A 16,571-nucleotide genomic window follows, 5' to 3' on the forward strand; every position below is an offset into this window, starting at 1 on the left:
CGAGTTTGAGAAGGACCGTCTTGTACCTGGTCTTGTCCTCACCTTCCGCGAACACAAGGGAGTTGTAGACATGGATGGCGTGTTGACCTGCCGTGGAGAGGAGGATGGCGATCTTTCTGGTGTCCGAAGCGCTCTCCTTTTCGTTGGCTTCCAGGAAGGGCTGGAAGTGCTGTTTGAACAGCTTCCAATTAACGCCGAGGTTTCCAGCGACTTGTAGCGGTTGCGGTGTGCTGACGGTGTCCATGGCGCAGGATGGCAGTTTCTGGAGGTTTCGTAGGTAGGTCCCACAGTTACTCCTAGTACTATGATGAATTGGGTACTCTGCTACACAGACGAACCAACACGGTTGCGAATGGTACAACTCAGTTTTATTACTAACATTTATTTACTGTGGTAAACTGGTCACTGAGGTTCGATCATAACCCTAGAATCTGTGGACCTATTCCTAATACTATCTTGTAGTGGCACTCAGCACATGGTGGATGTCTGAGTGGCTTGCTATGAGTTCTGTGCCCTGAGCTGTCTCCTGCTGGAATCCTCAGGAAGTGTTGTGTTCCCTGTTTTGTACTGTGTATGCTCTTGCCTGTGATTGGCTGTGGTGTTGGGTGTGTGTTGATTGGTCCGTTGATCTGTCCATCAGTATGTATGTATGTTTGTGCTATGATGTTTACCGGAATATCATGACAGTGTGCATGATTTGCTGGTCCCCGCCCCAATTCTCACAATCATTTGCCACACCCTGGAAGAACCCACTCATTCTTGCCCGTGTCATATGTACCCTGTGTACCACCTTGAACTGTGTCAGGCTCATCCTTGTGCACGAGGACATCACGGCGCCGAGGTCCCAGGTTCGATCCTGGCTCTGGGTCACTGTCCGTGTGGAGTTTGCACATTCTCCCCGTGTCTGTGTCTGCGTGGGTTTCACCCCCACAACCCAAAGATGTGCAGGGTAGGTGGATTGGCCATGCTAAATTGCACCTTAATTGGAAAAAATTAATTGGATACTCTAAATTTATAACAAAGAAAACAAAAGTACTACAACTTAACACGTAACATCAAGGGAAATGCCGATTAGGGGGAACCACAGATTTGAGTTAGGGAAGTGGGATGGAAATTTTCGGAGATGGGAGGAGAAAGGAATTAGAACACTAAAAGATTTATTTCTTGGGGGTCGTTTTGCGGGATTGAAGCAGCTGGGAGCGAAGTATGGGCGGGAGCAGTGGGAAATGTTTAGATCATGCAGGTTCGAGACTTTGCCAGAAAGGAGATCATAGAATTTACAGTGCAGGAGGCCATTCGGCCCATCGAGTCTGCACCGGCTCTTGGAAAGAGCACCCCACCCAAGCCCACACCTCCACTCTATTCCCATTACCCAGCAACCCCACCCAACACTAAGGGCAATTTTGGACACTAAGGACAATTTAGCATGGCCAATCCACCTATCCCGCACATCTTTGGACTGTGGGAGGAAACCGGAGCACCCGGAGGAAACCCACGCACACACGGGGAGAACGTGCAGACTCCGCACAGACAGTGACCCAAGCCGGGAATCGAACCTGTGACCCTGGAGCTGTGAAGCAATTGTGCTAACCACAATGCTACCGTGCTGCCCAGTAGAGCCAACTTCCACATTCCTGGAGGAGGTGCTGACGACAGGGGGACTGGAGAAGGGGGTAGTGTCGGCGGTTTACGGAGCTATTTTGGAGGAGAAGGCGCCACCAGAAGGGATCAAGGCAAGGTGGAAGAGTTGGGAGAGGGTATGGAGGAGGGGTTCTGGTGTGAGGTGCTCCGTAGGGTGAACGTCTCCACCTCGTGTGCGAGGTTGGGGCTGATATAGCTGAAGTTGGTGTACAGAGCGCACCTTACAAGGGCGAGGATGAACAAAACAAAGAACAAAGAAATGTACAGCACAGGAACAGGCCCTTCGGCCCTCCAAGCCCGTGCCGACCATACTGCCCGACTAAACTACAATCTTCTACACTTCCTGGGTCCGTATCCTTCTATTCCCATCCTATTCATATATTTGTCAAGATGCCCCTTAAATGTCCCTATCGCCCCTGCCTCCACTACCCCCTCCGGTAGTGAGTTCCAGGCACCCACTACCCTCTGCGTAAAAAACTTGCCTCGTACATCTACTCTAAACTTTGCCCCTCTCACCTTAAACCTATGCCCCCTAGTAATTGACCCCTCTACCCTGGGGAAAAGCCTCTGACTATCCACTCTGTCTATGCCCCTCATAATTTTGTATACCTCTATCAGGTCGCCCCTCAACCTCCTTCGTTCCAGTGAGAACAAACCGAGTTTATTCAATCGCTCCTCATAGCTTATGCCCTCCATACCAGGCAACATTCTGGTAAATCTCTTCTGCACCCTCTCTAAAGCCTCCACATCCTTCTGGTAGTGTGGCGACCAGAATTGAACACTATACTCCAAGTGTGGCCTAACTAAGGTTCTATACAGCTGCAACATGACTTGCCAATTCTTATACTCAATGCCCCGGCCAATGAAGGCAAGCATGCCGTATGCCTTCTTGACTACCTTCTCCACCTGTGTAGCCCCTTTCAGTGATCTGTGGACCTGTACTCCTAGATCTCTTTGACTTTCAATACTCTTGAGGGTTCTACCATTCACTGTATATTCCCTACCTGCATTAGCCCTTCCAAAATGCATTACCTCACATTTGTCCAGGTTAAACTCCATCTGCCATCTCTCCGCCCAAGTCTCCAGACAATCTAAATCCTGCTGTATCCTCTGACAGTCCTCATCGCTATCCGCAATTCCACCAACCTTTGTGTCGTCTGCAAACTTACTAATGAGCCGGCTCTTTGAGGGGGTAGAAGATGTGTGTGAATGTTGCGGGGGGAGGCCTCGCAAACCACGTTCATGTGTTTCGGTCCTGTCCAAAGCTGGAGGATTATTGGAAGGAGGTTTTTAGGGTAATCTCTAAAGTGGTGCACGTGACACTGGACCCGGGCCCTCGGGAGGCCACATTCGGGGTGTCGGATCAGCCGGGGTTGGAAACGGGCGCGGAGGCAGATGTTGTAGCCTTCGCCTCGTTGATCGCCCGAAGGTGGATGCTGTTAGGGTAGAGATCAACCTCTCCACCCTATGCCCTGGTGTGGCGGGGGGACCTGCTGGAATTCTTAATGTTTGAAAAGGCCAATTTTGAACTGAGGGGAAGGATGGAGGGATTGTACAATTCATAGGCGTTATTCATTATGCACTTTCGAGAAATGGATCATATCGAACATCAGGGGGGTTGGGGGCTGGGAGGATTGGGGGGGGGGGGGGGGAGTGTGTCATAATATCCACTCATGTATATAATGAGATGCAGACAGGCAGTGATTGACACACAGGATAACCAGTAAGCACACAACACAGTGCAGCCAATCACCAGACAGGACACTACGTCTATAAAGTCAGAGGGCACTAGGTTTCCCGCTCTCTCGGGACCCAGCCACTGAGACAGTCAGAGTCCACGAACTAGAAAGTGCAAGCACCATGCGGTAGCTAGTAAGTCTGGTCAGGCTACTACAAGGTCTCCAGTCAGTTCAGTGTAGTGTCGACCCACAGCTGAATATGTATATCAGTTCTATCGTTGAATAAAACAGTGTTGGATCTTCTCCAGCGTTAGACGTCTGTTTCTAGCTTCCCTGCATCGAGTGCAGTCCACATTGAACCGACCTGCCTAACACATCAGGGAGGAGGGGGACTGTGTGTGTTAATGGTGACTATGGGTGATTCCTAATTCCTTTTTGTAATTTGTTTATGTTAACATGCGGGCCAATGTCTGGGGTTTGGTTCAACTGTAGAGATGCGCAGAGAGATCTGTTCAGTCCAGAACAGACCATTCAGGAGTCTGGTAGCAGCGGGGAAGGAGCCCCTCCCTCCCGGGCCCCGCCCCTCACACCAGGCCCCACCCCTCAATGCAGCCCCACTCCCTCCGGTCCCACTCCCTCCCGGCCCCACCCCCTCCCTCCCGGCCCCACCCCTCACACCAGGCCCCACCCCCTCCCTCCCGATCCCCTCCCTCCCAGCCCCAACCCCTCACACCAGGCCCCGCCCCTCAGACCAGGCCCCGCCCTCTCCCTCCTGGCCCCACCCCTCATTGCAGCCCCCTCCCTCCCGGCACCGCCCCCTCCCTCCCGGCACCGCCCCTCACTGCAGCCCAACTTCCTCCCTCCTGGCCCCAGTCCTCATTGCAGCTGTTTCCTCCGGTCCCGCCCCCTCCCTTCAGGTCCCGCCCCCAAGCTCCACCCCCCTCTCCCTCTCTGGCCCTTTGCTCCTGGCACCGCCCTCTCCCTAAGTCCCACCCACTCTCAGCCCCTCCCTCCCTTGGCCCCTCCCCTTCTATGGCTCCTCACACCAGGCCCCGCCCTCTCCCTCCTGGCCCCACCCCCAATTTAAGACCTGCTCCCTCCGGTCCCGGGCCCCGCCCCAGGCCCCTCCGTCCCGGGCCCCGCCCCCTCCGCCCCGGGCCCCGCCCCCTCCGCCCCGGGCCCCGCCCCCTCCGCCCCGGGCCCCGCCCCCTCCGCCCCGGGCCCCGCCCCCTCCGCCCCGGGCCCCGCCCCCTCCGCCCCGGGCCCCGCCCCCTCCGCCCCGGGCCCCGCCCCCTCCGCCCCGGGCCCCGCCCCCTCCGCCCCGGGCCCCGCCCCCTCCGCCCCGGGCCCCGCCCCCTCCGCCCCGGGCCCCGCCCCCTCCGGTCCCGCCCCCTCTCTAAGCCCCGCCCCCGCCGCCATGTTGTCTCTCACCCGCTCGCTCCTCCGCCTCCCGCGGCTCTCGGGTTGGAAGCGGCCGCCGGGCGGGGTTGGGGCTCCGGCCTCGGGTCTGAGCGGCGCGGCGGGGCCCCGGGTGAAGCGGCGGGGTTACTGGGCGGCGCTGCGGCGGTGGCTGCGGGGCCCGGTGGCGCCGCCCTTCCCGCGGCCTTGCCTGGCCGGACACCCGGTGCTGAGGGCGGAGGCGGCGGCCGTGCCCGAGGCTGAGGTGCGGGGCCCCGAGGTGCAGCGGCTGGTGGCCGCGCTGGTGCGGACCATGCGGCGGGAGGACGCGCTGGGGCTGAGCGCGCCGCAGCTCGGGGTCCCGCTCCAGGTGCTGGTGCTGGAGGTGCCGCCGCGGATACTCGAGGCCGAGGCTCCGTCCGCCCGCCGGGCCCGCGGGATGGTCGCCGTCCCGCTCCGCGTCCTCATCAACCCGCGGCTCCGCGTCCTCGACTCCCGCACCAGCGTCTGGCCCGAGGCCTGTCACAGCCTCCCGGGCCTGGCGGCCTGTGTGGCCCGGTACCGGAGCGTGGAGGTGAAAGGTAGGCGGGGCCTGGGGAGGGGCGGGGCCTGGGGAGAGGGCGGGGCGGTACCGGAGCGTGGAGGTGAAAGGTAGGCGGGGCCTGGGGAGAGGGCGGGGCGGTACCGGAGCGTGGAGGTGAAAGGTAGGCGGGGCTTGGGGAGCGGGCGGGGCCTGGGGAGGGGCGTGGAGGTGATAGGTAGGCGGGGCCTGGGGAGAGGGCGGGCGGGGCCTGGGGAGAGGGCGGGCGGGGCCTGGGGAGGGGCGGGCGGTACCGGAGCGTGGAGGTGAAAGGTAGGCGGGGCCTGGGGAGAGGGCGGGGCGGTACCGGAGCGTGGAGGTGAAAGGTAGGCGGGGCCTGGGGCGGGGCGGTACCGGAGCGTGGAGGTGAAAGGTAGGCGGGGCCTGGGGAGAGGGCGGGGCCTGGGGAGGGGCCGGAGCGTGGAGGTGACGAGGGGGCGGGGCCCGGGGCATGGAGGTGACAGGCGGTGCCCGGGCAGGGGGCCCAGGGAGGGAGGGGACGGGGCCTGGGGAGGGGATGGGGTGGTACCGGAGCGTGGAGGTGACGGGTAGGTGGGGCCTGGGGAGAGGGCGGGGCCTGGGGAGAGGGCGGGGCCTGGGGAGGGGCGGGGCGGTACCGGAGCGTGGAGGTGACGGGTAGGTGGGGCCTGGGAGGGAATTTTGGATTTGTTTATTGTCACGTGTCCATACCATACCAGGCCGTGATGCAGCCCGATAGGATGCTTTCTATGGTGCATCTGTAAAAGTTGGTAAGAGTTCATGTGGACATGCCGAATTTCCTTAGTTTCCTGAGGAAGTATAGGCGCTGTTAGAACATAGAACAGTACAGCACAGATCAGGCCCTTCGGCCCTCGATGTTGTGCCGAGCATTGTCCGAAACCAAGATCAAGCGTTCCCACTCCCTGTCATTCTGGTGTGCTCCATGTGCCTATCCAATAACCGCTTGAAAGTTCCTAAAGTGTCCGACTCCACTATCACAGCAGGCAGTCCATTCCACACCCTAACCACTCTCTGAGCAAAGAACCTACCTCGGACATCCCTCCTGTATCTCCCACCCTGAATCTTATAGTTATGCCCCCTTGAAACAGCTACATCCACCCAAGGAAATAGTCTCTGAACGTCCACTCTATCTCTCCCCCTCATTATCTTATAAACCTCTATTAAGTTGCCGCTCATCCTCCTCCGCTCCAAAGAGAAAAGCCCTAGCTCCCTCAACCTTTCCTCATAAGACCTATCCTGCAAACCAGGCAGCATCCTGGTAAATCTCCTTTGCATCCTTTCCAATGCTTCCACATGGGCAGCACGGTAGCACAAGTGATTAGCACTGTGGCTTCACAGCGCCAGGGCCCCAGGTTCGATTCCCCGCTGGGTCACTGTCTGTGCGGAGTTTGCACGTTCTCCCCGTGTGTGCGTGGGTTTTCTCCGGGTGCTCCGGTTTCCTCCCACAGTCCAAAGACGTGCAGGTTAGGTGGATTGGCCATGCTAAATTACCCGTAGTGTCCATAAGGGTTGGGAGGGGTTATTGGGTTGCGGGGAAAAGGTGGAAGTGAGGGATTAATGTGGGTCGGTGCAGACTCGATGGGCCGAATGGCCTCCTTCTGCACTGTATGTTCTATGTAATCTATGTAATCCTTCCTATAATGAGGTGACCAGAAATGCACATAATACTCCACATGTGGTTTCACCAGGGTCATGTATAGTTGCAGCATAACCTCGCGGTTCTTAAACTCAAGTCCCCTGTTAATAAATGCTAACACACTATAAGCCTTCTTCACGGCTCTATCCACTTGAGTGGCAACCTTCAGAGATCTGTGGACATGAACCGCAAGATCTCTCTTCCTCCACATTCCTCAGAACCCTGCCATTGACCCTGTAATCCGCATTCAAATTTTTTCTACCAAAATGAATCACCTCGCACTTATCAGGGTTAAACTCCATCTGCCATTTTTCGGCCCAGCTCTGCATCCTATCAATGTCTCTTTGCAGCCTACAACAGCCCTCCACCTCATCCACTACTCCACCAATCTTGGTGTCATCAGCAAATTTACTGACCCACCCTTCAGCCCCCTCCTCCAAGTCATTGATAAAAATCACAAATAGCAGAGGACCCAGCACTGATCCCTGTGGTACACCGCTGGTAACTGGTCTCCAGTCTGAACGTTTTCCATCCACCACCACCCTCTCTCTTCTATGTGATAGCCAGTTACTTATCCAATTGGCCAAATTTCCCTCCATCCCACACCTCCTTACTTTCTACATGAGCCGACCATGGGGAACCTTATCAAACGCCTTACTAAATCCATGCATACGACATCAACTGCTCTACCTTCATCTACACACTTAGTTACCTCCTCAAAGAATTCAATCAAATTTGTGAGGCAAGACCTACCCTTCACGAATCCGTGCTGATTATCCCAGATTAAGCTGTATCTTTCCAAATGGTCATAAATCCTATCCTTCAGGACCTTTTCCATTATCTTCCCGACCACCGAAGTAAGACTAGAACATAGAACATAGAAAACATAGAAAATACAGCACAGAACAGGCCCTTCGGCCCACGATGTTGTGCCGAACCTTTGTCCTAGATTAATCATAGATTATCATTGAATTTACAGTGCAGAAGGAGGCCATTCGGCCCTTTGAGTCTGCACCGGCTCTTGGAAAGAGCACCCTACCCAAACTCAACACCTTCACCCAACACCAAGGGCAATTTGGACATTAAGGGCAATTTATCATTGGCCAATTCACCTAACCTGCACATCTTTGGATTGTGGGAGGAAACCGGAGCACCCGGAGGAAACCCACGCAGACACGGGGAGGACGTGCAGACTCCGCACAGTCAGTGACCCAAGCCGGAATCGAACCTGGGACCCTGGAGCTGTGAAGCAATTGTGCTATCCACAATGCTACCGTGCTGCCCTTGAGAACAAATAAATCTACACTATATCATTTAACCGTAATCCATGTACCTATCCAATAGCTGCTTGAAGGTCCCTAATGTTTCCGACTCAACTACTTCCAAAGGCAGTGCATTCCATGCCCCCACTACTCTCTGGGTAAAGAACCTACCTCTGATATCCCTCCTATATCTTCCACCTTTCACCTTAAATTTATGTCCCCTTGTAATGGTTTGTTCCACCCGGGGAAAAAGTCTCTGACTGTCTACTCTATCTATTCCCCTGATCATCTTATAAACCTCCTATCAAGTCGCCCCTCATCCTTCTCCGTTCTAATGAGAAAAGGCCTAGCACCCTCAACCTTTCCTCGTAAGACCTACTCTCCATTCCAGGCAACATCCTAGTAAATCTCCTTTGCACCTTTTCCAAAGCTTCCACATCCTTCCTAAAATGAGGCGACCAGAACTGTACACAGTACTCCAAATGTGGCCTTACCAAAGTTTTGTACAGCTGCATCATCACCTCACGGCTCTTAAATTCAATCCCTCTGTTAATGAACGCGAGCACACCATAGGCCTTCTTCACAGCTCTATCCACTTGAGTGGCAACTTTCAAAGATGTATGAACATAGACCCCAAGATCTCTCTGCTCCTCCACATTGCCAAGAACTCTACCGTAAACCCTGTATTCCACAATCATATTTGTCCTTCCAAAATGGACAACCTCACACTTTTCAGGGTTAAACTCCATCTGCCACTTCTCAGCCCAGCTCTGCATCCTATCTATGTCTCTTTGCAGCCGACAACAGCCCTCCTTACTATCCACAACTCCACCAATCTTCGTATCATCTGCAAATTTACTGACCCACCCTTCAACTCCCTCATCCAAGTCATTAATGAAAATCACAAACAGCAGAGGACCCAGAACTGATCCCTGCGGTACGCCACTGGTAACTGGGATCCAGGCTGAATATTTGCCATCCACCACCACTCTCTGACTTCTATCGGTTAGCCAGTTCGTTATCCAACTGGCCAAATTTCCCACTATCCCATGCCTCCTTACTTTCTGCAGAAGCCTACCATGGGGAACTTTATCAAATGCCTTACTAAAATCCATGTACACTACATCCACTGCTTTACCTTCATCCACATGCTTGGTCACCTCCTCAAAGAATTCAATAAGATTTGTAAGGCAAGACCTACCCCTCACAAATCCGTGCTGACTATCCCTAATCAAGCAGTGTCTTTCCAGATGCTCAGAAATCCTATCCTTCAGTACCCTTTCCATGACTTTGCCTACCACCGAAGTAAGACTAACTAGCCTGTAATTCCCAGGGTTATCCCTAGTCCCTTTTTTGAACAGGGGCACGACATTCGCCACTCTCCAATCCCCTGGTACCACCCCTGTTGACAGTGAGGACGAAAAGATCATTGCCAACGGCTCTGCAATTTCATCTCTTGCTTCCCATAGAATCCTTGGATATATCCCGTCAGGCCCGGGGGACTTGTCTATCCTCAAGTTTTTCAAAATGCCCAACACATCTTCCTTCCTCACAAGTATTTTCTCGAGCTTATCAATCTGTTTCACACTGTCCTCTCCAACAATATGGCCCCTCTCATTTGTAAATACAGAAAAAAAGTACTCGTTCAAGACCTCTCCTATCTCTTCAGACTCAATGCACAATCTCCCGCTACTGTCCTTGATCGGACCTACCCTTGCTCTAGTCATTCTCATATTTCTCACATATGTGTAAAAGGCCTTGGGGTTTTCCTTGATCCTACCCGCCAAAGATTGTTCATGCCCTCTCTTAGCTCTCCTAATCCCTTTCTTCAGTTCCCTCCTGGCTATCTTGTATCCCTCCAATGCCCTGTCTGAACCTTGTTTCCTCAGCCTTATATAAGTCTCCTTTTTCCTCTTAACAAGACATTCAACCTCTCTTGTCAACCATGGTTCCCTTACTCGACCATCTCTTCCCTGCCTGACAGGGACATACATATCAAGGACATGTAGTACCTGTTCCTTGAACAAGTTCCACATTTCACTTGTGTCCTTCCCTGACAGCCTATGTTCCCAACTTATGCACTTCAATTCTTGTCTGACAACATTGTATTTACCCTTCCCCCAATTGTAAACCTTGCCCTGTTGCACGCACCTATCCCTCTCCATTACTAAAGTGAAAGTCACAGAATTGTGGTCACTATCTCCAAAATGCTCCCCCACTAACAAATCTATCACTTGCCCTGGTTCATTACCAAGTACTAAATCCAATATTGCCCCTCCTCTGGCCGATAATTACCAGGGTCATTCCCATTCCTTTTCTTGAACAGAGGAACAACATTCACCACTCTCTAGTCCTCTGGCACTATCCCCGTGGACAGCGAGGACCCAAAGATAAAAGCCAAAGGCTCTGCAATCTCATCCCTTGCCTCCCAAAGAATCCTTGGGTATATCCCATCTGGCCCAGGGGACTTGTAGACCCTCGGGTTTTTCAAAATTGCTAATACATCCTTCCTCAGAACATTTACTTCCTCCAGTCTACCCGCCTGAATCACACTCTCATCCTCAAAAACATGGCCCCTCTCCTTTGTGAACACTGAAGAAAAGTATGCATTCAACGCCTCTCCGATTTCTTCTGACTCCTTGCACAAGTTCCCACTAATGTCCTTTACCGGCCCTACCCTCACCCTGGTCATTCTTTTATTCCTCACATAAGTGTAAAAAGCCTTGGGGTTTTCCTTGATCCGACCCGCCAAGGACTTCTCATGCCCCCTCCTATCTCTCCTAAGCCCTTGTTTCAGCTCATTCCTTGTAACCCTCAAGCGACCAAACTGAACCTTGTTTTCTCATCCTTACATACTCTTCCTTTTTCCTCGTTACAAGACATTCAACCTCTTTTGTGAAGCATGGTTCCCTCACACGGCCATTTCCTCCCTGCCTGACAGGGACATGCCTATCAAGGACACGCAGTATTTGTTCCTTGAACAAGCTCCACTTTTCATTTGTACCTGTCCCTGACAGTTTCTGTTCCCATCTTATGCTCCCTAATTCTTGCCTAATCGCATCATAATTACCCCTCCCCCAATTATAAACCTTGCCCTGCTGTATGGCCCTATCCCTCTCCATTGCAATAGTGAAAGACACCGAATTGTGGTCACTATCTCTAAAGTTCTCTCCCACAAACAAATCTAACACTTGTCCCAGTTCATTACCCAGTACCAAATCCAATGTGGGCCCCCCCCTCTTGTCGGCCTATCCACATATTGTGTCAGGAAACCCTCCTGCACACACTGTACAAAAACTGCCCCATCCGAACTGTTCGACCTATAGAGGTTCCAATCAATATTTGGAAAGTTAAAGTCATGCATGCCAACTACCCTGAGATCTCCACACCTATCCATAATCTGTTTTACAATTTCTTCCTCCACATCTCTATTACTATTTGGGGGCCTATAGAAAACTCCTAACAATGTGACCGCTCCTTTCCTATTTCTAACTTCGGCCCATATTACCTCAGTAGGCAGATCCCCTTCAAACTGCCTTTCTGCAGCCGTTAAACTATCCTTGATTAACAATGCTACTCCTCCACCTCTTTTACCACCTTCCCTACTTTACTGAAACATCTATACCCCGGAACTTCCAACAACCATTCCTGTCCCTGTTCTAACCATGTCTCCGTAATGGCCACAACATCGTAGTCCCAGGTACCAATCCACGCTCCAAGTTCACCTACCTTATTCCGGATGCTCCTTGCATTGAAGTAGACACACTTCAACCCACCTTGCTGTCTGCCGGTACACTCCTGCGACCTTGATACCCTCCTCAGTACCTCGCTACTCTCAACACTGGCTTCTGGACTACAGCTCGTTTTCCCAGCCCCCTGACAAATTAGTTTAACTCTCCACGAAGAGCTGCAGCTGTTGCGCTTTCTTGGTGGTAGCGTCAACGTGGGTGGATCAGAACAGATTTTTGGAGATGTGCACACCTAGGAATTTGAAGCTGTCAACATCTTGACCTCGGTCCCGTTGATGCTGACAGGGGTGTGTACGGTACTTTGCTTCCTGAAGTCAACGACCAGCTCTTTAGTTTTGCTGACATTGAGGGAGAGATTGTTGTCGCTACACCACTCCACTAGGTTCTCTATCTCCCTCCTGCATTCTGACTCCTCATTGTTCAAGATCCGACCCACTACGATCGTGTTATCAGCAAACTTGTAGATGGAGTAGGAGCCGCATTTTGCCCCAGTCGTGTGGGTACAGGGAGTATAGTAAGGGGGGTAAGTACGCAGCCTTGCGAGGCCCCAGTCGCTCTAATCCGGTCTCTCTTCTGTCCCAGGTCTGGATGAAATGGGGCAGCCGGTTTGCTGGCAGGCCTCCGACTGGACGGCGAGGATCCTTCAACATGAAATGGACCATTTAAAGGGGCAGCTTTATGTGGACAAAATGGACAGCAGAACCTTGGAGAACCTTCAGTGGATGGAAGAAAATGACTGAGGGGGGAACACATGGATCATTGCATTGCTGAGGTGCCGGTCACATTCTCGGGACCTACAGGATGGCGGCATTGCAAGATCCCACAACCACAGTGAGAATACCCCAGTGGCCTGAACATTGGCCCAGACATTGGGGAACGTGTCTGGACTCTGGAACAGTACAGCCTCAGGAGTTAGCAACGTTTATTTTTTATTGTAAACCAGAAACATTAAACCTGCCTCTGAGCAGCCACAGTGAATTAGCAACTTGGTTTTGGTGAGCCGTTAATGTCCTCCTTTGTCCGTGTGTGGAGTTTGCTGGAAATGCACTTCAGGAAGCTTTTCGGGTCGGACCAACTCTGACCAACTCTTATAAGACCACTAATCGTAGGCCATTCAGCCCATCGAGTCTGCTCCAACATTCAAAGACATCATAACTGATCTGATATAATAATCGTCAACTCCATTTTACTACCTTATGCCCGTACCCTTCGATTCTCTTGCTGATTAAAAATCTGTCTGTCTCAGCCTCGAACATACTTAACGACACAGCCTGTACAACTCTCTGTGGTAAAGAACTGTACAGATTCACTACTCTCTGTTGCCTCACCGCGCCGAGGACCAGGGTTCAAACCCAGGCCCCTAGTCACTGCCCATGTGGAGTTTGCACATCCTTCCCATGTCTGTGTGGGTCTCACTCCCACAACCCAAATATGTGCAGAGTAGGTGGATTGGCCACGCTAAATTGCCCCTTAATTGGGAAAAAAATTTAAAAACCAAGAGAACCTTCTCTGCCTCCAATGTCAGTACATCCTTCCTTAAATAGGGCGACCAAAACTGTTCAATGATGACATAAAAATCAAAGCCAAAGGTCCAACAATCTCTTCCCTGGCCTCCCAGAGAATCCTAGGATAAATCCCATCAGGCCCCGGGGACTAATCAGCCTGTCCAGAATTGCCAACACCTCTTCCCTACGTACCTCAATGCCATCTATTCTAATAGCCTGGGTCTCAGCATTCTCCTCCACAACATTATCTTTTTCCTGAGTGAATACTGACGAAAAATATTCATTTAGTATCTCGCCTATCTCTTCAGACTCCACACACAACTTCCCATCCCTGTCCTTGACTGGTCCTACTCTTACCCTAGTCATTCGCTTATTCCTGACATACCTGTAGAAAGCTTTTGGGTTTTCCTTGATCCCACCTGCCAAATACTTCTCATGTCCCCTCCTTGCTCGTCTTAGCTCTCTCTTTAGATCCTTCCTCGCTACCTTGTAACTATCCATCGCCCCAACTGAAACTTCACACCTTATCTTCACATAGGCCTCCTTCTTCCTCTTAACAAGAGATTCCACTTCTTTGGTAAACCACGGTTCCCTCGCTCTAAGCCTTCCTCCCTGCCTGACCGGTACGTACTTATCAAGAATGTACCGGTCAGGCAGGGAGGAAGGCGTCGAGCGAGGGAACCGTGGTTTACCAAGGAAGTGGAATCTCTTGTTAAGAGGAAGAAGGAGGCCTATGTGAAGATGAGATGTGAAGTTTCGGTTGGGGCGATGGAGAGTCATCAGTCGCTGAAAGTAAGCGCGCAGGTACAGCGGGCAGTAAAGAAGGTAAATGGTATGTTGGCCTTCATAGCGAGAGGATTTTACAGGAATCAAGATGTTTTACTGCAATTGTACAGGGCATTGGTGAGGCCACACCTGGAGTATTGGGCGCAGTTTTGGTGTCCTTTTCTGAGGAAGGATGTTCTTGCTATGGAGGGAGTGCAGCGAAGGTTTACCAGGCTGATTCCTGGGATGGCGGGACTGCCATATGAGGAGAGACTAAGTCGGTTAGGATTATATTCATTGGAGTTTAGAAGAGTGAGAGGGGATCTCATAGAAACTTATAAAATTCTAATAGGATTAGACAGGGTAGAATCAGAAAGAATGTTTCCGATGGTGGGGGAGTCCAGAACATGGGGGTCATAGTTTGAGGATAAGAGGTAAACCTTTTAGGACTGAGGTGAGGAGAAATTTCTTCACCTGGAGAGCGGTGAATCTGTGGAATTCACTCCCACAGAAAGTAGTTGAGGGCAAAACGTTGTGTAATTTCATGAAGCATTTAGGTATAGCTCTTGGGGCTACAGGGATCAAGGGATATGGGGGAAGGCGGGATTAGGGTATTGAGTTGGATGATCATAATGAATGGTGGAGCAGGCTCGAAGGGCCGAATGGCCTCCTCCTGCTTCTATTTTCTATGAATCTTTGGAATTCTGTACCCCAGAGAACTGGAAGTTCAGTCATTGACTATGTTTGAGGTAGAGATTGACAGATTTCTGATTAACATTAACTTAAAAGGATTATGGGGATAGTGTCTGTAAAAGGTATTTAAACATCCAATCAGCGATGATTGTATTGAATGACGTTTAAGGGGCATCTTGACAAATACATGAATAGGATGGGAATAGAGGGATACGGACCCTGGAATTGTAGAAGATTTTAGTTTAGACGGGCAGCATGGTCGGCACAGGCTTGGAGGGCCAAAGGGCCTGTTCCTGTGCTGTACTTTTCTTTGTTCTTTGAATGGTGGAACAGGCTTTACTGGCTGAATGGCCTCCTGTGCCTATGAAATAAAGTTGCATGGCTAGAAAGTTGGTTAACGTTTAATGCTGAACTGGAGAGTTCATCCCAGGGGTCAGTGCTGAGTCCCCCTTTTTCTTATAAGTGGTTTGACTTGGATTTGGGAATACAACTGTAGAATTTTATTCACAAAAGGTTGATTTGATAGAAACATAGAATTCCTACAGTACAGGAGGCCATTCAGGAAGGGATAGGCTAGCAGACTAGGCAGACAGCTGCAATTCAATTATGAGGTTACACATTTGGGAGAAAGAGTGAAACAAGATACATAAATTTGAAATTATTGAAAGAAAGAATAGAGGTCAACAGAAATGTTATGCAAAGGGTCTTGCTGAGTAGCCACCCCTCAATTTACAGCCAAATAATAATCTGCCTTCCTATTTTTGCTACTGGAGCAGATAACCTCATATTTATCCACATTATACTGCAGTGTTTTTCAAACTTTTTTTCCGTGGACCCATTTTTACTAACCGGCCAACCTTCGGGACCCACGTCAGACGACCTTCGCGACCCACCATTTCACTTACCTTTAATGCGACAGGTGAGCCTGCTTGGTCCTCACGATCTCACTTGCTTTGTCATTCAATGTTACATTTATGAATGGGTTGTTCATCAGAGGTCCTGGAGCTCACACCACCACTGCTTTGTCCCGTTGTGGATTCTCCTGAACAGCTCACACCACCACTGCTTTGTCCTGTTGTGGATTCTCCTGAACAGCTCACACCACCACTGCTTTGTCCTGTTGTGGACTCTCCTGAACAGCTCACACCACCACTGCTTTGTCCCGTTGTGGACTCTCCTGAACAGCTCACACCACCACTGCTTTGTCCTGTTGTGGACTCTCCTGTACAGCTCACACCACCACTGCTTTGTCCTGCTGTGGATTCTCCTGAACAGCTCACACCACCACTGCTTTGTCCTGTTGTGGACTCTCCTGAACAGCTCACACCACCACTGCTTTGTCCCGTTGTGGACTCTCCTGAACAGCTCACACCACCACTGCTTTGTCCTGCTGTGGACTCTCCTGAACAGCTCACACCACCACTGCTTTGTCCTGTTGTGGACTCTCCTGAACAGCTCACACCACCACTGCTTTGTCCTGGTGTGGATTCTCCTGAACAGCTCACACCACCACTGCTTTGTCCCGTTGTGGATTCTCCTGAACAGCTCACACCACCACTGCTTTGTCCCGTTGTGGATTCTCCTGAACAGCTCACACCAACACTGCTTTGTCCTGGTGTGGACTCTCCTGAACAGCTCACACCACCACTGCTTTGTCCTGCTG

At 51.7% G+C, this 16,571-nt stretch overlaps 1 protein-coding gene across 1 annotated transcript; it reads left to right on the forward strand.

Annotated features, from left to right (window-relative positions):
• Positions 1–4,722: 4,722 nt before the first annotated feature.
• On the forward strand, positions 4,723–12,930 carry pdf (peptide deformylase, mitochondrial). The gene is made up of 2 exons (XM_072517713.1): positions 4,723–5,299; positions 12,528–12,930. The coding sequence occupies exons 1-2, from the start codon at positions 4,738–4,740 to the stop codon at positions 12,683–12,685; spliced, it is 720 nt and encodes a 239-aa protein (XP_072373814.1). The 5' UTR covers positions 4,723–4,737; the 3' UTR covers positions 12,686–12,930.
• The last annotated feature ends 3,641 nt before the right edge of the window (positions 12,931–16,571 follow it).

This window comes from Scyliorhinus torazame, chromosome 10 (genome assembly GCF_047496885.1).
Source record: "Scyliorhinus torazame isolate Kashiwa2021f chromosome 10, sScyTor2.1, whole genome shotgun sequence".
NCBI lineage: Eukaryota > Metazoa > Chordata > Chondrichthyes > Carcharhiniformes > Scyliorhinidae > Scyliorhinus > Scyliorhinus torazame.